This window comes from Salarias fasciatus, chromosome 6, assembly GCF_902148845.1.
Source record: "Salarias fasciatus chromosome 6, fSalaFa1.1, whole genome shotgun sequence".
NCBI classification, from domain to species: domain Eukaryota; kingdom Metazoa; phylum Chordata; class Actinopteri; order Blenniiformes; family Blenniidae; genus Salarias; species Salarias fasciatus.
This window is the reverse complement of record NC_043750.1, coordinates 31,426,542-31,450,251: the sequence shown is the minus strand read 5'-3', so window position 1 is coordinate 31,450,251 and position 23,710 is coordinate 31,426,542. Positions and strand designations below refer to the sequence as shown.

The window sequence follows — 23,710 nt, the reverse complement described above, 5'->3', positions numbered from 1 at the left end:
GTCAGAGTTCTCTAGATGCAAAAATATCTTCATTTATTTTGAGGAGGGAGTGACCTGAATGTTGATTTGAAAATAAAAGCCATCTTAAAAGAGAATGGAGAACTCCAAACACCTCGCCGCAGCCTGTTTGTCCCGACACGGATTCTGATGTCTGACTAAAGAGCTGCGCTCCTGCCTCAAAGTGAAGTCCTCGGGGCAACACTTAACCGTGGCTAAGCACCAACTTACAGCTGATTAAATTCAGACTGACCCAGCCTGCTAAACTATTAGCCGCTCACAAGCTGAAAATGAGCATATTAAAGCTTCTCGCTGCCGGCTGCAATCCCAGTGTCAAAGCTGTGAGCGAAACCAGGTCGAATTAAGCCACCAATATTATCTGAGTAAACCCCTTTTAACCAACTCCACAAACAACATATTCTTTATTTGCAACAATAAGCCTGAGGCTGTGTGTGTGTGTGTGTGTGAGTGTGTTTTGAGTGTGTGGCACAGTCAGAAGTGGAATAAGAATGAGTCTCGCAGGGGTTGTAATCACATTCGGGCCTTTTTACATCGAGTGTTCTGGTGAAAGTATGAGTGAAGTGTTCAGCGAACCCGCCCAGAGTGCGATTAGAGGAAGGAGGGTCGATACAAGGAAGACATCACTATCAAAAAGCAAATACTCCAGGCTGAAACTTACATTTCTAGAAGAGGCTTTCAATGGACCAAAAAAAAAAAAAAAAAAAAATTCAGTCATAACTTAAATAAAGAGAAATAACCATACTATCAGTTATGGTGCAAAACACTTCTGAAAAAGAAAAAGTAGAGAAAACACAAGAACAGAACAAGAACAATGAGAGGACAAAAAGGAAAGAAGATGATACAGGAAAAATGGAGAGGATAGAGTTTGAGAGAAACAGAGGAACACAAGATGAGGAAGGAGAGGAAGACGATTAAGGAGAGGAAAGAATGAGCAGGAAGAAAAAGGATGAGGAAGGTTCCCATGATAAAGGAAAGAAGGGGAACATTGAAGAGGTAAAGAGATTGACGAGTGGAGAAATAAGGGCGACAAAGAGAAAGATAGATGATAGAAGATGAAGAAGCAGAGGATGAAGATGGAATAGAATAAAATAGAATTGTACAGAAATGCTTTATCAATGCCCGAGGGAGAATTTACGAAAGAAAAAGGCACGAAGACTAGAGTTCTAAGTGTGTGTGTGTGTGTGTGTGTGTGTGTGTGTGTGTGTGTGTGTGTGTGTGTGTTAGAGATTAATTGAAGAATATAACATGTCTGTGTCTTTGTGCATTTTTGGATGCTTTGATAAACTGCTGAATGCGTCCTTCCTTCGTTCTCTCCGTCTTTCAGTCCTTCGTTCTCTCCTCCCTCCCTTCCTTCTCTCCTTCATTCCTTCTTTTCCTTTTCATTGTGTTTTGGACATTTGTTTTCATGACAACAGTGTTTGGAGCCACTGAAAGCAAAATAACAAAAAAAAAACTAAATGAAACAAAATGTGTATTCCGTTTTCACTTGAAACGCGTGAATGGGGCTTCACTTGGGTAAAGAGGAGATACATGAGTGATGAAAGTATCAACCTCCAGCATGACTCTGATCCTCGTCGCTTTCTTAATGCTGTGAATCCTCATCTCGACCTTCTTCAACATTCAATCACTCAGATCAATAAAGCATCGCTGTGGCAGATCCTGTGATCGGTATTCATGCCGCAGACAGCAGCAGTATAATTTTTTATAGACGGTGTAATTTTTCTCTGCTGTGGGCTGTTTTTAATTACCACAGGAGCAGACTGTTTTTGGACTTATGTAATCGTGGTGACTGATGACTTTACTTTTTACTCCGCTGCTCTGCTTTGCAATAATTCTGGGTTTCGCCCGCAGTCTTGGCTGAAGGCAGGCTGCGCCTCTCTTTTAACTGCACTCCCACCCAGCGTTCACAGGGATTTTCCTCCTTCTCCCCTTCCAGCGCGCTGCTCCTCGCGCCGACTCCTCATCCAAAATAGCAGCTGCAGAAAACGGATGTTTCACGCTGAGCTTGAACGTTCCAGCAAAGTAGTGACGATGGAATTCATCTCTATGTACGCCACACTTTATTTTATTTTTTTTTTTAGCATTATGTGACCAACTGAATACCAGGTGAAAACACAAGTTGAAATCTAACATATTTATGGAGACTTAGAATGAATGTTTACATCAGCAAACAGCCTGTATAGTAAAGTGAAGGTTAACATATTTCTGGGGGTAAAAACTAAAATGCAATATGTTATGAAGTAGATGTGTTGGATAAATTTATTTTGGCTAATTTAAAGTCAGTTTAGCTGACTTTTTTGGCAAAATACTGATTTAAATTCCATCTCATGAAAGCTATAGCCTAATTAGTTCTAAAAATAATAATCTAACTACCATGAGAAGTGAAGTTGACTCCAATTTAATTTCTCTGTTTGCGCAACTTAGAAATATTACTACAATAGTGTTGCAGGTACTTTTACGTACATCATATAAAGAATTATCTTCTAACAACTTGAAAAGTCTAGTTTTTCACAATATGACTATGTCGTCAAACTCCTCTTTACTGCAATGCCTGGATACTGTGGCTCATTCGCTTATGCACACAAACCATACAAACAGCCAAACTTCCTTTTTTCTGCGTCTGTTGTCATTTTTCTGAAGTCAAGAGGCTTTTTCACATCATGTGCGACTAAAACCCATCTACACAATGTCTTCAAGCGAAGATGGGAGCAAACGTTGTGTTCTGGGGGTCAGTTTACACGGCAACTGTGTTTAGAGTTACTGCAATATCTCCATGTAAATGGAAGAAAACACAACTTTTCTAAAATGCTGCTAATGAACACAATGGGTGTAGTAAATACTTATCCTGCACGTCTACAAGAACACGGAGAAAAACAACAATGGCGGCCATCAGAATGGTACAACTCCTAGTTGTTCTCCTGGAATTTGGCAGTTTTCTATTTGAGAGCCACCTGTTACAATCAAACATGGTTGTCTGTCTGTGGAACTCACCATTATTATTATTTATAGTGTGTTGTTCTCACAGCACCCACTAGTGGCCTGGCATGCTAGCTACATACTTTTCAGCATTTCTGTAGAAACAGACATCACTTTCAAAATGCTGCAGCATCAACCCGAACCTTTCTGAAAAGAAAACACAAAAATTAAGTGATAGCGGTGTAAACAAGGCCGTGGTCGGTGCAATAAGAGCGCTGCAGGCTGGTGAGGATGGTCGTGGTCAGGAGGTAAGACAGGAGCCACAAGCAGCTCATCATTTTATGAACTCCTACTTTGGAAACAGATGGTAAGAGCTTCTGACTTGGCACAAAGACTCTCAGTGGAGCTTCTGCATGAGTGATGCTCAGAGTTAAACACACTGTATGAGTCAGTGGACAGCGTCCAAGAAGAAAACCAAAGCTCACGAAACTTTGCCAAAGACTGGGAGAGTAAAAGCTGGCAGCACATCACTGAGTCATGTGAAGCCAAACCCAATTAATTTGGAGTGAAATGAGGGTCTGGATGACCACGGTGATCACTCACCGCAAGAGGAGTGTGTATACACACAATTTCTCAGAGAATGGAAAACAATAATCAAGACCATAGCAGCAGGATGACGATGATCAGAAGCCAACTGCAAAAATCTTAAATGAAGTCAATTTAAAAAGAAAAAAAGACCTGGATACACTTAGTACATTTTACTTTTCTCTAGAAACATTTTTGAATGCTTTTAAAACAAAAGAGACAATGTGTCTTCAGCATTAAAAAGCTCAAGAAACTCACGTGTGGCAGATGAGTATCAATCCAGAGGAGTTCGTAAAAAATCAGTCAAAAACAGATGATTCTTAACATAGCTACATAATAAAGGACTGACATTTCCTGAATTAAGATTAAACTTACTGTGGTGGGTGGTTTAGTTTGTCTAAAATATTAAAATCTGCCTCAAATAGACCAGACTGGTTCAGATGTGCTGTGACATTTTCTCATGGAGTGAAGTGTGTCTCCGGGTTTCACATCTCTCCATATGAGACCAGGGGTCGTAAAGGTCAACAAACACACACACACACACACACACACACACACACACACACACACACACACACACACACACACACACACACACAAAACTTCATCACCACAATATTTAGTACTTGGCATTAATTATTAATTCAGAAGTGAACTTCACTTGGTACGTTTCTTTTCTGTCATCTGCAAGCATGAGCACTGTGTGACTGAAAGTGTAACTGTGTATGTCTTTATGTGTACACAATTTGTTTTTTGTTTTTTTTTTTTCGCTTTGTTGCTTTGAGGGTAACATGAAAGACACCGAAGACCCGGATTGCTCAACACTCCTATAGAGTGTCCTGCTCCCACTAACGGATGGAACTTCAGATTCTAGAGCATCTTCCTCCTACTAACTGAGATAAGCACTGAAAATTCATCCCTGTCCACTGGTTTTATCCAGCAGTGTCCCCTGGACGAGCTAAAAACTCACCCAGAATAATACATGTAGAAAAGAAGTGTTTCAATCTCACTTAAAACCAGAAGTAACTGAAGTGGACTGCGAGTCAGTCGATTCAGGGAGGTGGTCATTTGGAACGATGTCACGAATCTCCCATGATTCTCGGTTCACCTCGGTTATTTACAGTTAGTCCTGTCGCGTGAAAAAAGTTTTGTGTTCAATTTGTGAAATACAAAATGAATATTTTACGGTATGCCTTGTCAGTGTTTCTTATCACAAACATCAAAACTTACTACTTTCCTCCCTGGTAAACAAGTAAAACCTCTAACCTAAATCCTAGACGACTGTCTTATGAAGCAGGAAAGCGACTACAGACCGCCAGAATACAGTAAGCAGCAATAACATGCAGTGCTTTAAGGTTTAGACAACAATCTGTCCGTGGCCAGGAGTGATAACACAGTCATAGTGAGCAAAACAGGGTGCAGTGGTACAGGAAGAGGAAAACAAGGCAATCTTGGGAAAAGTTCTTGCACAGCTCTGATCGGAAGGTGTGCAGTTTTGCTTGGACGGGCACTGATGCAGTTATCATTGATTCAATCCCATCACACCATGCATTTACCTAGAAATGCTAAATTAAAACAATACAAGCGGTTCCATTTGGACATGTGGAGTTCACCTTGGTAAGTTTTCCTGGGCACAAATCCACAGACTCTGATTTGGGCGAGTTGGTTTACTTTATTAAATTTTGATGTGACTGCAGTCGAACTTAAAGCCTTAGAGACGACAGATTTCAGGCACCGTCCTGCACACTGCATGTAATTATTTCATCTTCCAGAATGTTTACTTTTTAACATTTTCAGAGTGTCAGTAGTGACAGATTGGATTTGGCTTCACCCCGTCACTCCAGCCAACCCCCCCCCCCCCCCATCAGCTCTCGGGTCACAGTCACTGACCTTAATAGCGGACATTTGCTGCGAACAATCTTTGAGCCCTGTGTGAAAAAAAATGGTGCTCAGAGCTCCATACTGCGTGACAAAGCCTGGTGAAGGTGACACAGGAACAACGGGAAAAGAAGGTTTGGGTGTCTACGTGCAGAAAGCTCTCAAAAAGCACATATGGCTGTTTCCTGTTTTGTTCAAAAAGGAAGAAAAAAAAACAGATCGAGTTCAAAATATGAGCAAAATTCTCAGTGCTTTTGCTTTCAGAATTATCTTCACACACCACATCATTACCAATAACCCAGAGCTGTGCAGAGCTTCTCTTCACTTTGGATCTTCAGTGTTTCATGTTTATTCCAACTAAATCAACTGGGAACAATCATTGGCTCTAATGGGAGAAAGTTTGTACATTTAGTTCACAGTGGATGATTTCTGGAAGTGTGTCTGAATTCATGCAGTGCTTTTTTTTTAAGTCCAGCAGCCCAAATAGGTCCGAACATCACCAGCTACAAATTATTAATCGTGTTGCAGATTCTTTGAATCTTAATATGAGAATATCTAAATCAATGTATCATATACAGAGGAGCATCGTTTTAAACCACATTATCTTAAGTTTCACTTTTTGTAAAAACGCCTTATTTTTGACAATTTTTACTGATGACATCACTTCCTGTTTAGTTTAATCTGCATTTTCTTGAGAAACAAAAGGCAGACATTTGCACATACTTGGAATGCCATCCATCTTCATTTGCTTGAAATCATCGTGGAAGCTGTGTCACAAGTTCATGTATATAATGTTAAAGATGTCAAAAACAGAAAAATAGTAAAATGTTGATAAAAATATATTTGATCAATAGTTAAAAATGAATGTGTATTTGAAGTTATTTACAAGAAGAAACATGGCAGTAGACAAGTTGTGTTGTACTAAATATGTATAAAATGATATATACTCATTTGTATGATCATGTACAATGACATTTTCAGTGAAGATACAGATGCTGAAGATTTTTATATGATTCTGTTCACAGTTTTCACCAATATATTAATGAAGAGGTGTGACAGTAAATGATCGACCTTACTGTGCCTCCGTCTTAATTATCATTGTAGTGGCTTAGTGTTAAGTCAGACACACACCGCACTAGAACACTATAATCACTTTATTTCCTAGAACTGTCAGTAAAGACAGGGAAGCACTAATAATGGAAGTAAACACACTTCTTGTTTTCATGTTGTAACTTCAGTTGTGCATCAAACACACTTCTGAATCGCGCTGAAATTGTGCAAGAAAAACCTTGAAAACAATGTTGTCTAAATGTTGGGTCATCTGAGGGTGCTCTTTGTTTTTGCCATTAAAGCACTCACACACACACACACACACACACACACACATAAGCGTGCAGAGAACAATACTCTACAAACACACGGACATTTGTATGGACAGACGACCAAACTGGATTGTTATTCCGGGTGACTTTTAACTCTATTACTACGAAGTCCCAGGAGATCATGACACCCTGAAAGCATATATTGCTTTTATTATCTATTCACACATATGTAGGAGAACTATTAATAGCTATCATTACTATTTCTTCACTGCGACTGATTATATCTTTGGAATTTGCTCTAATAAGATTAATTTTACTCCAGTTTTAAAAGTATATGTTTCCAAGATTGTTCTTTTTAATATTTATTCCTGTCTTGACATATTATAAAAAATGTTAATCAAGGGAAAAGGCAGCATGCTGGTAAAAGCCTGAAACTATTCATCAATGTATATAGAAATGTGCATGAAAAGCCTTTTACACTTCTATGATTGACATTGTGGAGCTTGAATTAACAGTGTGGAAGCAGGTTTATTTTATCTTCAGATAAATGGGTTTAGTCCAGTAAAATGACCTGAAATTAGCCATGAATCTCGGGCACAAGCACGCTCCATTACTACAACCACTGGCGAAAGGTTTTAATGAGAAACGACGGGAAAAATGTTTCAATCACACTTAACGGAGGCGAGAGGAGCAGAACAGAAAACGTCAAGACCTTTTCCAGGAATCTGATGATTAAGTGCTCAATAATAGGTGCGTGCACACACGAGAGATCGCTTCTGACGCGTCACAATAAAGACTGGCTTCGTCCTTCACTTTCAGCTGAATAAAAGCTCCCATCAACGAGCCAGCGGATGAGTTCATTAGCAACAGTTGATTAGGTAAAGAGACGAAAACAAAAAGATGCTGGATCACTTCTGTGAAGGACCATGAAATAAACATAAAGCCCAAACCTTAAAAAAAGAAGAAAAAAAAGGGACTTACTTCACTGATTAAATTCACTGATATTCTGTTGGTGTTAAAAAGATGTGTTGAAGCCTCCTAGATTGTATCTACAGTAGCTTTCACACCATTACAGTCCTGAACTGCCCACAACACATTTTCTGACTCGTGCCACTGGCTTGGTGTGTTTTTGCTTCCCAGAAAGTCCCTAAAGTGACCTCAGGTCCAGATCAAACAGGCCTGGTGTGAAAGCGCCCTAAGAAAGGCTGCAGGCCCAACGTTTGATCCATGCTTTACTGAAACAACAGAGTGACACCAAACACTGGGGCACAAAATCCCACACATATATAAAAGCACACGTCTATAAAATACTGTTGGTTTTCTTTGACATATTTTGATCTCTGGTGGGGCCTCTAAGGGAACCCACAGAACCCTGCTGTGCTGACACCTGCCTGTAGTGGCGCTGTTCCCACAGCAATATACCAAAAAAAAGCAGAGAAGACAGGCAGGCAGCAAATGCATGAAACATCAAAACACAGTCAATGTTAATTACGGAGCAATGATGGAGAAGGACCTTTGCTTTGGATCTAAATGGATTACAAAACCAATAGATTCAAAAGAATGTGAGAATTTATCATAAAAGCAACCTCCATTGTGGAACTGTTGGCTGGAAGGGGCCATGATGTCAGTGTTTTCAGATTTTCAGACATAAACACGGAACATTGAGGGGGACTTTTCAGATTGATCTCCTTATAAACTAAATATGAAATGGTAGTTTCCCTCCGTGCAAACAACAGAACTTTGTTGTCGTTTACACAACTTGGCCTTCAAGTGAAAATGGAAAACTCTTGAATGTTGGGTGTCTGTCTACACCACAACAGTGCCTGGAGCTGCTGAGAACCCAACTTTTTGAAAACAGCCTAATGTGGAACTATATGAAGATGCTCCAATGTTTCTAACAGCTCTGAAGAAATGGGAGGAAACACAACTTTTCAAAAACACTCTGACTCCGTCTAGAACAAAGTCAAAGTCTCCCTATGCACAAGTGCATTAGGCGGCGCCTATCTCCGTTTCATAACCCCAGACCACACAGCTACTACTGTGAGCAGTGAAAGCTACAGTGGGGGTGTTAGGCCTCTGGTAGCTCTGTGTGTTCGACCCCCTACCCCGTTCTATATATGCCAAGCACCTGGCTAGAAGGCAGTCGGTACCATTTTCAAGGTCTGGTATGGCTTGGTATGACCCGGCCGGGATGCAAACCCACGACCTCCCAGTTGTGAGGGAGATGCTCTACCACTAGGCCATCACTCCGTCTAGAACAGGGGTGTCAAAATCATGGAGTGCCTCATCCCTACATGTTGCCTAGCGGTTCGATCAACCAAGCGAAGATGCTGTTGGACTTCAAGATTCAGACTGACAAACTGGTGATGGCCGATCAGCCTGACATGGTGGTGATGGATAAACAACAGAAGAGAGCAGTTGTGCTTGATGTAGCAATCCCCAGTGACAGCAACATCAGAAAGAAGGGACACGAAAAGCTGGAGAAATACCAAGGGCCGAAAGAGCAGCTGGAGAAGATGTGGAGTGTGAAGGCAACAGTGGTGCCAGTCGTGATCGAAGCACTAGGGGCAGTAACCCCCAAGCTGGATGCATGGCTCCAGGAAACAACATTTCTGTCCAGAAAAGAGCAGTACTAGGAACAGCTAAGATCCTGCAGAACCCTCAAGCTCCAAGGCCTCTGGTAGATACCGCCCCGGAAGGGCAAGAACGCAGTTTTTAGTTATTTCAGTAAACATCCTCCTGAAGCATAGAAGTGTCCCGATCTACAGTAACAGTCTTCATTAGCCTTGGGCCAACGAGCGAGCTAGCTAACCTGACGGTTATGAAGGATGTGACACAGATAAACATATTCTGACAATACTAGGCTAACATAAGGGAACCTACTTGACAGAACAGTTGTCTGCGCAACTGTGTGTGTTTGGTTTCACTGCAATGAATGAAATGAACATTATTTTCAAAATGTCACCATGTAAATACAAAATGTTTCTGGAACAGAAATGTAAAAAGAGTGTTTTCACCAGTTGTGTATAGGGAAGCTTCATCGAGCGACCGCTTAAGGGGCTGCTGGACCACATGTTGCAAACCACTGACTGACCTTCTGGTCGTGGCTGTAGGCCAGGGCCCAGTCCTCTTCGGAGGGGTGGAAGAGCAGGCTGAGGACGTAGAATGTGAGGCGGTACTTCTGGTAACTGGCCCCTTCATCGGTGCTGACGAGCACGCTGCTCTCAAACTCCGGATCCGTCAAAAGCATAATCTGAGGAGGAGGAGGAGGAAGAGGGGGAGGAGGAGGAGGAGGGGGTGCACACAAAAGAAGAATGAAGAAAGAAGGCAGAGGAGAAGTTAGAGGCCTTTCGCCATCATTCCAACCTCACCTCTTCACTGCGATGCTCGGGCCTGCTGCCATGGATCTGAAACTCAACTAGTCATCATCGCCTTCAATTTAAATAAATTAAAATTAAAAAAAAAAAAAAAAAACAGATAGAAGAGGTTGCTCACAGCTGAGAGAGGTGAAACAGGACCAAACACATCGGCAGAAAAATAATGACTTGTCCTCATATGAAGCAGGATAAAAACCCAAAGAGCTGGGAGGGCTTGTAGTCTAGATGCAGCTAAGCACTGTACAAACAAGGGGTTGAGCAGCCGTGCATGAACGTGAATACACAGGATGTTATTTCCTTTATCAGCTAATGCTTTAGCATGTCGTTTCTTAGCATTTCTCCATCCAATAAAAGTCTAATTTCAAATTTAACAGCTCCGCAGTGGTAGAAGCACTAATTTCATGCTTGGGATATTTCTGCCAGAGCTATCACAGTTATTACAGAATTCAATAAGAACAGGAATTCCACAATGCATATTTCTTTCAGCTAATGGCATTTAGAGTCTTTGTGGAAAGAGATAAAATGGTCACAGGAATTCCTCCTTGACTAAAAAGATGTTTCAATAGGTGTCGTTATATATTTCATAGAAAAAGCAGCCCTTTGAAGATAATGCCATTGTCCGATACAGTTCCATTATCGGTGGATGTGCTGCTTCACACTTATGAAGGATGGAAGGGAGACTATTAGGGATTAGCATGTGTTATAGAATGAAAAGTGCTAACATGATAAGTATGATAGTAAAAGACTTCCTGAAATTAAAAATAATTAGTTTTATCTAACTCTGTATTGCGAAAACTACTTTCAAAAGTCAATATGGCTGGCAAAGGCATAAAGAAGAATCTGTGGAGAGTTGATTGGATTCACTTCATTAGATTATAGAAATCAGGTGAAATGATGAAGGTCGTAAATATAAACCAACTCTCAAGGAAAATTACACATTGTCCACTTACTGCTCAACGTTCTTAACCTGCTAGTTACCTAACTGTATCTGCTTTTCCATTTATCATTTATTTCTTCATTAAAGACAAGCAAAACTTCAAACATGAACAGAAAATCACCCAATTCTAAACAGTTCTAAAAGGCCAATGCAGCCATTCTGTGAACAGGCCAGTGTGTGCTGGTTATAACTGGGTTGTGCATCAGCTCCTAAATCAGATATTGCTGAGTTTATACACGCGAATCAACAATTATTTCAGCTATTTTTTTGGCTTCCAAGTCTTTGTCAACTTCTGTTAAGTTCTACATATTGATTACTGAGGATTTAGAACAATTTTACCACTAAAAGTCACACACTTTAAAGCGGAAATGAAACATATAATAGTAAGAAATACATCCCAATTACTGGAGGTAGTTAGTGGCATTATTATTATTTTCAGGAAGCTTATCTTAAAAAATGTATTCAAAGATTTCAATTTTGTGGATTTCTCCGTGCGCGCTGCCGTATTGGATGTGACGTCCGTGGTTACACCCAGAACTGCTCTGCAGGACCCAATCACAACAAAGCTTCAGAGGCAGAGCTGCTGTATGTCTCTAGGTTGTAAAAATACATTTACAAAGAAGCTGTATTTTATCACTGGTTGACAGAAAAAAGAACAGCTGCAAAAAAAAAAAAAGATTCCATGTGATAAAGACATAAATCTTACCCCCGTCTGTGCAGCAGCAGCCGTTTTCTGGACAGTGATCATCAAGAACAAGGTGTGTTTCTAGAAGATGGCAAACTTGATTTCAAGTTAACCTCTACTCCCAAACTGGATTCTATGCCTTATGGTTTTCATTTTTTGACTTTCAACTACAAACAAATGGAATTTTCCTGCATGCACACCCCGAGAAGTCCTGGCCAGGCGGAGCAGAGAGAGTCCAGGAGGGCACAGCAGCGAAACAGCAACCCCAAAAAAACACGGATAGAACAGTTTCCACTGGGAACCAGGTCATAGAAAAAACTAAAGTATTTTAAAAATATTTGTAAAGAGTTTATTATGAGCATCAACAAGTCCTGTTTTTGAATTTGTGAATCTTTTGCTTGTACACTGGTTCATCAATGAGGCGAGTTTAGCCTGTTAGCCTTTTAGGAGATATCACACTGGGTCGACATACTGAGTGGAGAAACCAGAGACGATCAAACAGAAAACAATATTTAACATTGGACAACACATTTTAGATTTTTGTGGTTTACTCTGGGATTTAGAAAAACTGAAATATTAATGTTCTTGAACAGTAAAGTGAGATTTTGCACATTTGCATGTTAATCACGTCAGAATGAATAAAGAAACATTTGTCTGGGTGTTGTGCTTTTATTATGATGATGAACAGATAGATTTGTCCTTATTACTCCTTTCACATTGACGAACTCGCTCCGCTGAGGTCTTGTGGATGGCTGCAGGTTGACAGCAGTGCATGCTGGAGCGCGATTTTACACGCAACTGTACTCCCATTCAGACGGACTGAGCGGACTGACATGAGCTGGTTGTACGTGAACATCTCCAGGATCTGCAATCAGCTTCTCCGCCCCCTCTTCTTGGTGTCATTTCAATCTTAAGCGTATATATATATATATATATATATATATATATATATATGTTTTTGGTTGTTTGTCTATATATGTCAGCCCTGCGACAGACTGGCGAACTGTCCAGGGTGTACCCTGCCTTCGCCCACAGCAGCTGGGATCGGCTCCAGCCACCCGCGACCCCGAAAGGGATAAAGCAGCAGAAAATGAATGAATGAATGAATATATGTTTTTTTTTTTTTTTTTTTTTTTTTTAATGAAACAGTGACCCACTGATACTCTGCACCACAATGGTGGCTTGGCTATTTCAGCACCAGGGACAGTGCCTTGGACTTATTAAATGAAGACCGACAAATCTATAGGTTAGAGTTTGTTTGGCCTATTTGTGGTTACTTCATCAAGCCACGGCTCATTTAGATAACGCTAATAACACTGACACACGCATTGAGTGACGACTGAATGAGAATGAAACTGTCTTAATTGTTGTTTAGCTAATTTGTAACAACTCATTTTTAAATAGAAGAAGGCAACACAGCTAGCATGAGCATAGAAAAGTTTCATTGTAGCTTTTGCTACTTCAACAATGTTAACTACATGAGTATTTAGGCAACAGAATTACCATATATCACTTATTAACATTTATTATTAATCAAATCCTTGGAAGAATGAATGGCTTTTCAACTACTTACTACCCACCTTTCTCCACCTGTTAGCTGCTCGCTAACTGCATCGCCTGGAAAATAAGTGTTAATACAGCCAGATACTTTCATTAAAGTTCACCTAATAATTATTATCAAATAAAAAAAGTAAAAACTGTTTAAACGATGTGAAAATCAAAAATAAGATTTTTATCCCATCTTTGGCTTTCTGAATAAGTAACATGTCATTCAAAACATTAGCCATGCAAGCTTTAATAGACTTCATACAATGGAAGCACTGAATGTGATCAATGTGAGCTAATTTTTGGATACTTCAATGGTTTGGTTCTTGATTCTTTCAACAAGTTGCTAAAGCTTGTCACTCTTGCGGATTTTAAATTTTAATCTGTAGAGAATGTGTCTTATTCTGTCTGTCTTTATCAAGCACAATTACGTCAATGCAGCCGCTGAGCCCCTCTGTGATCTGTGGCGCCCCCTTCAGGTCGGAAAACTCAGTAATACATAATAATGTTGTGATGAACTTGACGAGAGCAGAGGATGCAAGCAGGAAAGTTGATGCATTTTTAACGAAGGCGGTGTCGGCAGAGTTACAGTTCAAATTTGTAGCATGAAAACATGGATGTGATGGCACTTTGAGAATATTTTTCAGCCCGGACTCTTTAATCCATCTCCAGCTAAAAGAGCCATGCCTCTTCCTCGTTTGTGCGGCAGGCCGCGACGGCGCTCGGACCGCCGTGTTTTCTCTCGTCAATTCCTTCTGAATTGGAAAAGCAGCAGCTCGTTTGTCACTGACAGAAATGCTAGCCTTTCCTCCCCCGTCTTAAAGCGGGAACCCTCCCTGGTGGTGATTTAGATAAATTGTTTTTCATTAAGCACCAATAAACAGGCGGCACTTTCTCAATCTGCCGTTCTCATTGGCTCGGCCTCGCCGACGGCTGCCATTCATTACCTGTCACCACTGCTGATCTCTGCCAGTGTGTCTCAGGCCTGTCAGGCACTTTTTAAGCCCTAATCATATTCTGTAACGTGGCTATGAGTCTGGATTTGATACATTTCACAAAGAGTGTGAACCTTACTCTGTATTTAAGCCTTGAACTGCTTCTGCTGTGTTTACGCGGCAGGTTCCGCTCGTCTTTTCTCCTGCTTTTTGCTCACACTGTGTCGGGACTGCATCCTACTTAGTATTGTCGGATTCAAAAAATTACTCATTTACCGCTGCGTAAGTGTGAAAATGTAGCAAATGATTTCACAGCCTCGCACATTATTGTAACAAGCCCCTTTCTGTCCGCTGCCTACACGATTACAAAGAACCTGCTGCTAATTTGAAGCCGATAGAAAAGGCGGGGAAATCGTCCGGTTTCGCTCCAGCCTCCTAAAACAATCGCCCTCGGGAGAATAATTGCTCACTTCCAAAATCGTGGCCACCAATAGCATTAGCATTAGCAAGGGGTGATTAAGATTTCCCCTCACACTATCCACTCCAGGCTCAGCGAGAGTGAGGAGGGTAACAATGGCCAATCGATAGAGGTTGCGGGGATAACCTTTGTGTTTTATCAGCCCGATGTTGAGCTGTGCATAAGCTGCAGCACCGAGATAGAAGGCGGTAGTTGTCAGATCATGAGGTAAGTGGAGGTATGGATCAGAGACGGAGGGAAAAGAGACACCCTGCAGCAAATGAATCACGTCACGCCAGATCAATAGAGCTTAGTCTGCCTCTGACGGCAGGCTTTAACATAGAGTTGTCGCCGCAATATGCTCATTAGGCATGGATCAGGGCTTAATCACCCACATTTAGCTATCATGTTTCCACTGCCTCGCTGCCTCAGTGGCATTTCAACTGTTCATGTCTTTATTTTCAAATTAAACTAATCTACCAGCAGTTCAATCAAGAGCCGAGTGGAGCTCCAAGAGAGGAAAAAAAAAAAGAAGAAAAAAAAAGGACATCAAAATAGAGGCGGTGAAGATTGATGGGAGGTGTCATCTCCAGCAGCTTTGTGCTAAATGTCATTACTATCCTTCACATCTATAATGTGACATTGCGAAAGGTCAAGGTTTCAACTTATTTCTCGGACGATGCAGGAGAAAAGGGTTTCTACATATGCTCCCAGACTGGCTGCAGCAGACATATAATGATCTCTTCATTGTGGGCGAGGGGATATCTCACAGAGCAGCAGACGATTGTATCTAACAGTGAGTGATTAGGCAGCCAGACGGCTTTTTATAGAGCGCAGGCAGAAGGAGGCTGAGTGAGGAGGAGACACTGAGGCAAACTTCCATCCAACCGCACCGACGGTCAAATCAGAAAAACAAGGGGTGAAAATACGGGGGCAACATGAGACTGTTGCCACTTCTTAGCTTCCGCGACTCACTTCCACAGCAACAGGAACACACTGACACACTGACACCCTGACGTGGAATTTACTCCCCCTTCAATGGCCCACACATCAAAACCTACTGATTTCGTTGGATTTTCAGAATTTAACAAAATCCCCCAAAAGTTGGGACACCATCTTGAATTAACTTAATTAAAAAAAAAAAAAAAAAATGTCAAGAAAAAATGTGACAGCTGATTGTAGCTTTTTATTGAGTATCTTTTGAGTACTTTGCCATGTGTTTTCAAATATTCAATGAAAAGCTTTGTTTGGTTGTGATTTGTGTGAACTTACATCCAACAGAACATAAACACAAGGTTATTGTAGCTCAGACATTTTACCATTTCAGAGTCAACATGAGCACATTTCAGAATTTATGGAACAGGTATGTGTCCAAAAAGTTGGAACGGTGGCAACAAAAGACAGGAAAATGAAAAACAAGTGGGGATGCATTTCACTGCTAATGAGGTTAATCTGTGTGTCATATAGATGGAGCCTTCTGAGGAAGAAAAGGCTCTCACACCTAAAGTTAGACTGAGGTTCATTATTCACCAACAAGCTGTCTGAAAAATAATACTGTTGGCTATGCCCCGCCCCCAAACACAAATGAACCAATAGCATTCAGCTACCAAGTTATTTAAGTCATTTAAGATGGGAAAAAAATTCAGATGTGCCTGCAGCACTTGTAACAGCAGCAGAGACACAATAGGATAAGCGATGGGGTTTATTTTATCCCATTTGTTGCAAGGTAATTTCTTGAGTAATTTCAGTAACTTAGTCAAAATATCAATCCCACAACGCTGGCAGTGAAGACCTTCCTTAAGCTGACAATTGCATTTAAAAATTTAAAATTCACATCGATCAGTGGATTGTGTTTTTTTTTTTTGTTTTGTTTTTTTTAGTTAAAAAAGCATATCATGTTTTTGGGATTTGGAGATGTAACAGGTTTTGTTTTTTTTGTTTTTTTTTTTTTGGGGCGGGGGGCTATTTTGGGAGTGTGTCAAATCTTATATAAGCAGAATAACAAAAGGTCAAATGTGACTACAGGAGAGGGAATCTGAGGTATACAGTCCTGCAATACCTTTGATGTGGAATTACATTTTCTCCACAGAAAGAAGGCTGCAAGAATGAGTCATGAAGGGTAATAAGCGCCGGCTGTGATCTGTTCTTCCCCCTGACGAGGTTTAGCTCAGCGGTCCCCGGATCCTATTAACTCCCGCCCCATGCAAACGTATTCAGGGTCACTACCTTGGCTGGCTGTGCCTCGGGAGAGTGATGCCCATGAACCCAACTGGCTTCTCAAGAGTGAGCGTTTTAGAAACGATCCCCACTTATAACAGCCTTTATAATCCCTCGATATATCTGTTTTCCTCTCATATTTAAATAGTTATATAACATATGAATTCCCTTAACTCCAGGTGGGGCTATTACAACACATTCTGAATGGTAACTCCCGAAATAAAAAGAGGCTACAATGTTACTGAGCTGCTGCAGTTTAAAGTCAGAAGGAGGGAAAAGTGATGAAGTTTCACAGCTTTTCAAGAGATATCAGGAGCAGAAAGCGGCAGCAGCTGGTTTAGAGGGATCAAATATCAGGAGATGGACAGATTTTACTAAAACTGTAATGGTGAACAAAGTTTGAAAGTCTTTCTGTCGACATCTGATTCTTCTTCTTTGCTGAGGAACGCTAAGATTAGCCTGAGCTTCCAACCTGAGGAGGATGATATCTTCTGACCAGTCAGCAGGTCAACGCAGGAAAGAAAACAAATGAGTCAATACTTATTGATTAATATCAACATAATATTGCATTGTTCTACAATGACAAAAAATAAACACTTTATGAGATCTTTCAAAGGTCTGCAGCACCACTGCTCTAACTCTTAACTCCTTCAGTTTTCTGAAAAGCTTTAGCTTTGTTTATAACCAGAGGCGCTAATGTGTTTATCTTTATTGCTGAAAATATCACCCATGTAACACAGTAACTTCTTCATATTTTATCCTTTCATAAAAAAAAGTAAAGCAATTAGAGCAGCTGCCTGACTTCACCAGCTCGCGTGGGAAGAGACAGGATCGTCAACACCTGAAAAACAACCAAAGTTTTTCAAAATGTTCTCATGGAAATGTCAAACCTATTGTAATTCTGGCACCAATATGCAAAATACACATTACAATATAAAACTGACTTTGCTATGATACATTATGTTGCAGTCATGCTGTTAAAATTCAGAGTGACAGATTTGGTAAAGACGTGTGGGAGTTTCATTTCACATATATTTATGTATTCCATGTATTTGTGTTGCTCGATTCACATGAACGCCATGTTTTTATGAAAGCTTCACAGATTTTTGGTGTAATTAATGTTTCTGACAAGGGAAACGAAGCAGAAAAGAAATTATTCATCTGCATTTTTTTTTTTGTAAAGGATGCCAAGGTTTTACATTTTTCCACACGTCAGGTTGCAGGAGAATTCTCCATCGGAGAGTGACCATGACTTTATCTTTCTGTCCTTTGTTTTAAAATGTACATGAATCCTTGAATCTCTGAAGCCTCCAGTGTGATCTGCTGGAAAATAGGCCTCAATAATAAAGAGGATAAAGGACAAAAAGAACAATAGAAGACATGTATACTTTTTTTCAAGCATGTTCTTAAGCAGCACTCTGGTCCTAAGTGACTGTAAAGTAATTAGTATCTGTAGGTTCTTCTTTAACAACTGCAAATGAATGGTGAACACGCTGTGACCATGTGAAGGAGGTTATCTGTACTGATGAGTCTGCAGAGGATAAGCAAACAAGCTTTTCTTACTACTTATTGAACTTCAAAGTGACTCTCGGCTCATTATCGAGCTTGCGCCTTCGGGTCACTCGAACCTCTCTTTGCTTTGTTTTTGGCTTCAACCAGAAAGGAGGGGGGGGGGGGGGGGGGAAGCATAATACCTTCCAAAAAACCTGCTGTGAGCTACCTGCTGAGCAGAAAACAGCAAACAGAGAGAATGAGACGCTGAACAAGGAACATTCATCCCGTCCAGCCTCGTTGTGACCATGACCGCATGAGTCTTCAAAGGTACATTATGTATTTATTTTTCCATTCTATTGTCAGAGACACAACCATAATTCCCCTCAGTTGACATGAAATGTGTTACGCTGTAACTCCTGAAGTTAAAGTAACCTGTTTTCTCCATCCTGACCTGCATAACATTGTCTGGTGATCATAATGCCACAACTGATATGTCAACTATCACAACTGAGTCTTTCAAAAAAATAAAAAAATGAAGTAGAATTATTTGTCCCTTCTTTGAAATATTTAATATTTAATATATTTGTTTCTTTATCAGACTTAAAAAAATTATAACTTTTCACTATATTGGCAAAAAACGAATGTAATTACCAAAATTACTTTTTCAAGCTATATGAATTTAAAGCTAGGGTAGACGATGTCCAAAAGCACTTTTAGTCATACTGAGTGAAATGCTCCTTGCCCCCTGTGAGAAGTCAATTGATTATGTGGATGGAAAAAGGTGCGGAAAAAATCTGACAACTGTAGCAGCCAAAGGACAGTAAAAACTCCGACCAATCGGAAGGCGCGGACCGCTCTTAAGAAACCAATCAAATCCTTTCGCCGTTCTACCAGCCCCCTGCGCATACATTTCAATGGCGTGCACTGGCCCTGGTTCAGTGCGCGCGCGCGCGTTGCCAAGGCGCTCTCGGCGCTTGCGGCTCGCGTGAAAAATAGAACGAAGCGGAGCGGGCACGCTGCGCTCCTATGCGCGTTGTGTGCGGGCAATCAGAAAGGTTAATGACACTGGAGGCGATCGCAAACTCCGTGCGCATGGCGCTTCCGCGTCCAGTGCGTTCGCTCCCAACGGCAGCTCCTCCAATGGGGTGGGAACTGGGCGGAGCCTTGGGGAGATGCTACATTCGTGCTGCATGCTTGTTTTCCAAGATCGTCGACCCTAGCTTAAATGTGGAATAACACATAGTGTAGTTTATTTAAAAGGTATGTTTTGATTTGGAAAAAAAATAAATAATTGGGGAGAAACTATCAAGAGAGTTGAGCTTTGATTTACTATAGCAGCTGATCCTCGTGCTGTGGTTCTTGACCTGTAGTCTAACAGACCCTTTAGCCCGAATGTACCACGGATTCAAATAAATATTTGATTTGCATGTTTCACAGTAAAGCATTTTCTAAATTAGAATACATGAAAAACTTCCAAATGCTGCTGCAACCTAGAGAGAAAGGGCATCGGTGTTTGTCTTCACTGTAATATTGGATAATCTGGGTTTAGAGAGGGGTGTCTAAACAAATATTTGGAGTGAATCTAGGAGATCTCAAAGAAAGAATCCAGTCAGAAATTGTCATGTGGACTTCAGTTTTTAATGTAGCTGCTGGAACCATTAACAGGAACCTACCAATGAACCATAGGCAGCATTTATTATTGAGATTTGCAGCAAGTTTACCAATTTAATTGCCTTTCATGGGAGTTTGCAAATGTATTGCTTTGATTGCTTGGTAAGAAAAGTGAATTCTCACCTTCCGCTTGTTGGTCGGGCAGACATAGAGGTAACTCAGGACCGTTTTGTATCCGACTTTGTCGTTCATCCGCTCGTAGGTGGTGCCATAGTCAGCAGACCTGAAAGAACAAGAGTGAAAACATGAGAGCTGAGAAGCTGGAAGCACCGCCTGGACAGGCAGATATGGCTGAAAGTTTGCAGGGAATCAAACGGGTGTTTAGCTGTGATGAGAAAGAATGTAAAATTACACCCTCGGGGTGCGGTTGGAGCCGTACTGTATATGTTTGTATGCAACCACTGTGCTCCGTAGAGGAACCTCTGGCAAAAGAACAAGAGAAGGTTAACCAATCATCTCTAGCTGCCAACAAAAATGAACCATTCAAAAGTGTCTGGGGATTCGGCCCTGTAAATAATTAATTCTCTCCTGATGACTACTATGAAATAAAATATGACGAGTGTGAAAACATGTGGATGTTCCTGAACCCTCGGGCTTTAATAATTCAACAGTGGGAATGAGCCTGTTAGCCAGCCTGGTCCCTGGAAACTCCACATGAATCCATCATCACTGGTAACCAACAGAATCTGCCTTTCAAGTAGCATATTACAGCATTTACAGCATCGCTGTTTCTCTGCCTTCGTGTGCCTGTATGGACACAAACACTCACTCAGCGCTGTGGAAAAACTCCCATTTGGATTTTGTGGTGGATGTATTATATACTGCCACATGGAGCTTTGTTAGTTTTCTCAATTGAAGCATTTAAAATTCATTCCTTCCCAATATTCACTCCTGATCACAATCTTAAGACCAGAAAAAAAATTAGCAAATTCCTCTGATGGGTCTTACGGAGGCTCAAAGTAGAGCTTTGTTATGCTAAAACAAGAAATCAGAGCATGTTAAAAAGTAAATAAATAAATAATTAAATACAATTGAGATTGCAATTTTTTGAAAACAATTTAGCTGAAACAAGCTGTTCGTCAGCCGAACAAAAAATAATGACCATAGCACAAAACAATCCAAAAACCTCCTGCAAACAGAAATTAAAATGTCAAAAAAGGACTCAGTAGGGACTTGCTCCAACATCCTTGATGGTGAAGCTGGCTCATCCACTGTCTGGAAAAAATGTCTGTGTTTGTAAACTTCCCTTGCCATTCATCCCCAAACCTTCTCAAAGGGATTTAGATCAGGGGAACATGCAGGATCATCCAAAGGAGTGATGTTATTCTCCTGGCAGGAGTCCTTTATCAGGTGTTCATTGTGAGCTGCAGCATTATCCTGTTAAAAAGACTAGTTGTGGCCACATAGACGAGGGCCTCGGTCATGAGGTATATCCGCTGCAATGTCTCCACATAACCAGCTGATTTTTAACACCCTGACGCAATCCTAAGTTCCGTTTGTTTTATTGTGCCGGTGCAGTACAAAGCACCCCAGATCACGACGGTACCGCCCCCAACACAGTGTAGTGTAGAAAACATCTCAGCCGACGTCTGCTTGTGATGCCAGTAACACTGGAGCCATCAGGACCGCCAAAGGTTTTACTCGTCATGGAATCTACCACTTCTGAATGTCCTGCATTTGATGCATTTTGTGGCGTTGAAGAGATGTGGCCTTTGAAGAGGTCTTTTGTGTTTGAAGACCTTGACCTCTTTGTTCCCTAACCCTCAAGTTAGAACCCTTAAGAAATTCAAAAAGACCATGTTACTGCGTCCAACCTCAGCAGCCATGGCACGTTGTGAGAGGCTCAACAATCCTGCCACATTCAAACTAATTTTTTATTTTTTTTGCCTTTGCCATCAGAAGGTCTGGACAGAAAATGTCAATGTCAACTTTATTTATAGAGCACATTTCAATGAGGTCTGATGGATAACTGAAGTGCTTTACAGGACACAAGAAGAGAAGAAACATAACAAAGCAGCAAGACAATGAAATAGAAGATCACAGCATCTAGCGGTGACTCAGCTCAACCGAAGGCCAGGGTGAACAAGTATGTTTTTAGCCGGGGTTTAAAAATAAAGCAGCTGTCTGCAGATGGCACAGAGAAGGACGACGTGTTCCACAGCCTGGGAGCCACAACGGCAAAGACTCGATCCCCCCTGGTTTTTAAGAGGGACCGAGGAACGTCTAGGGTCAACTGGTCGGCTGACCTAAGAGCTCTGGAGGGTAGATGGACCTTGACAAGGTCAGATTAATATTATGGGGCCAGTCCATTCAGCTATTTTAAAGCAAATAAAAGAATCTTAAAATCAATCCTGTATCTAACTGGGAGTCAGTGAATGAAGAAAGCACTGGTGTTATATTCTCAAGTTTCTTTGTTCCGGTTAGGAGACGAGCTGCTGCATTCTCGACAGGCTGCAGAAGGTTAAGGTCATGAAATCCAAATTTTTATAGGTTTTTTTGGCTCTTAAAGGCTGGGGTCTTCAACTTTTCATCAGCTGATGAACAATTGATAATAGCTGTTTTCTAAAAACTACCTGCTTTAAATATTTCGTCTCTTGCTCCAATTTCTTCTTTTCGCGCATTGAAGCTCTACTTTACCTTCTTAATATCCAACAGTGCAATATCGTAACTGATCTTAGGATTTTGATCAAGGGTGTATTAGATTTAAATTATACAATATTGCTGCTTAATATTTGGCTCAGTGGTTTCTAACCTGGGGTCACAGACTCTCTCTGAATGTCTGAGGCTCTGTCTGCTCGACCTGCTCTGCAGCTGTCAGAATTAGACCTTGTCTGTTTACATGACGTTTCGAGTGAAAACGCATCATTGTTGCATTTTCCATTCCCGCCTCTTCATTCTATTTGTCTCCTCACAGATCTGTTTGTCTTTTTCCCCCCGTTGTGATCAAAATGAAAATGACACCTGTTTCTGTCTCTTTTTTTTTTTTTTTTTTTTGCCATTTGTTCAACCAAACCCTGCCGCTCGTGCTCCCTCGGCTGAAACCAGAGAGACGCTTCTCATTCACATTCACATACGCAGCAGAATGCCTCAGAGAGACTCAGTAGTTGCCATGATTACAAAGCGCAGTAATGAGTCTGACAGACAGCTCCGTACCCGCGGCGTATTAACATGGAGGTGCGGGAAAGCCGAGCTGCACCGAGCCGCGCGGAGGGGCTCTGAACCGCGCGCTCATAAATAACGCTGCAACATATGTTGTTCTTGGCATGATGAGCACGGCTGCCTCCATCATCCAGCAGTCACCATGCATATGTTAAAGAAACACGGGCTTCGTCTTTGGCACAGGCAGCAGGGAGGTGTCATCTTCTTAGATAGGGGATGAAGATTAAGTGTGGCCTCTGAAGCTTTCTCACTCTCCATGCGGCGGCTAATTAATAGGAGAAGCCGGTTTTATTGGAGGAGGTGGCGGGATGAGTAAGTGAGGTTCCAGCACATATTGTAAATTTCCAACGAGTTGAAAATACGAGGAGAAAAGCTGAGAGAGTGGTCAAAGTGGAGGAGGGTCGCCAGACTTGACAGAAGAGCACAAATATTTGGCAAACGTGGAGCGATGAGTCAGTGTCTGCTCCTGAAGAGGAGGACATTCCCAACACAGCTCCAGACTGTAAAACAAGAC

General features: G+C 41.2%; 1 protein-coding gene across 1 annotated transcript in view; it reads right to left on the bottom strand.

The window, feature by feature from the left end:
• The window catches only part of sorcs3a (sortilin related VPS10 domain containing receptor 3a), a 265,372-nt gene that overhangs the window by 93,919 nt on the left and 147,743 nt on the right, over positions 1–23,710 (bottom strand). The window contains exons 3-4 of the mRNA XM_030093398.1: positions 20,161–20,260; positions 9,814–9,972 (exon numbers count right to left, since the gene is read on the bottom strand). Of these exons, the coding sequence (XP_029949258.1) occupies positions 9,814–9,972; positions 20,161–20,260 (259 nt within the window). The remainder of the gene's footprint in view (positions 1–9,813; positions 9,973–20,160; positions 20,261–23,710) is intronic.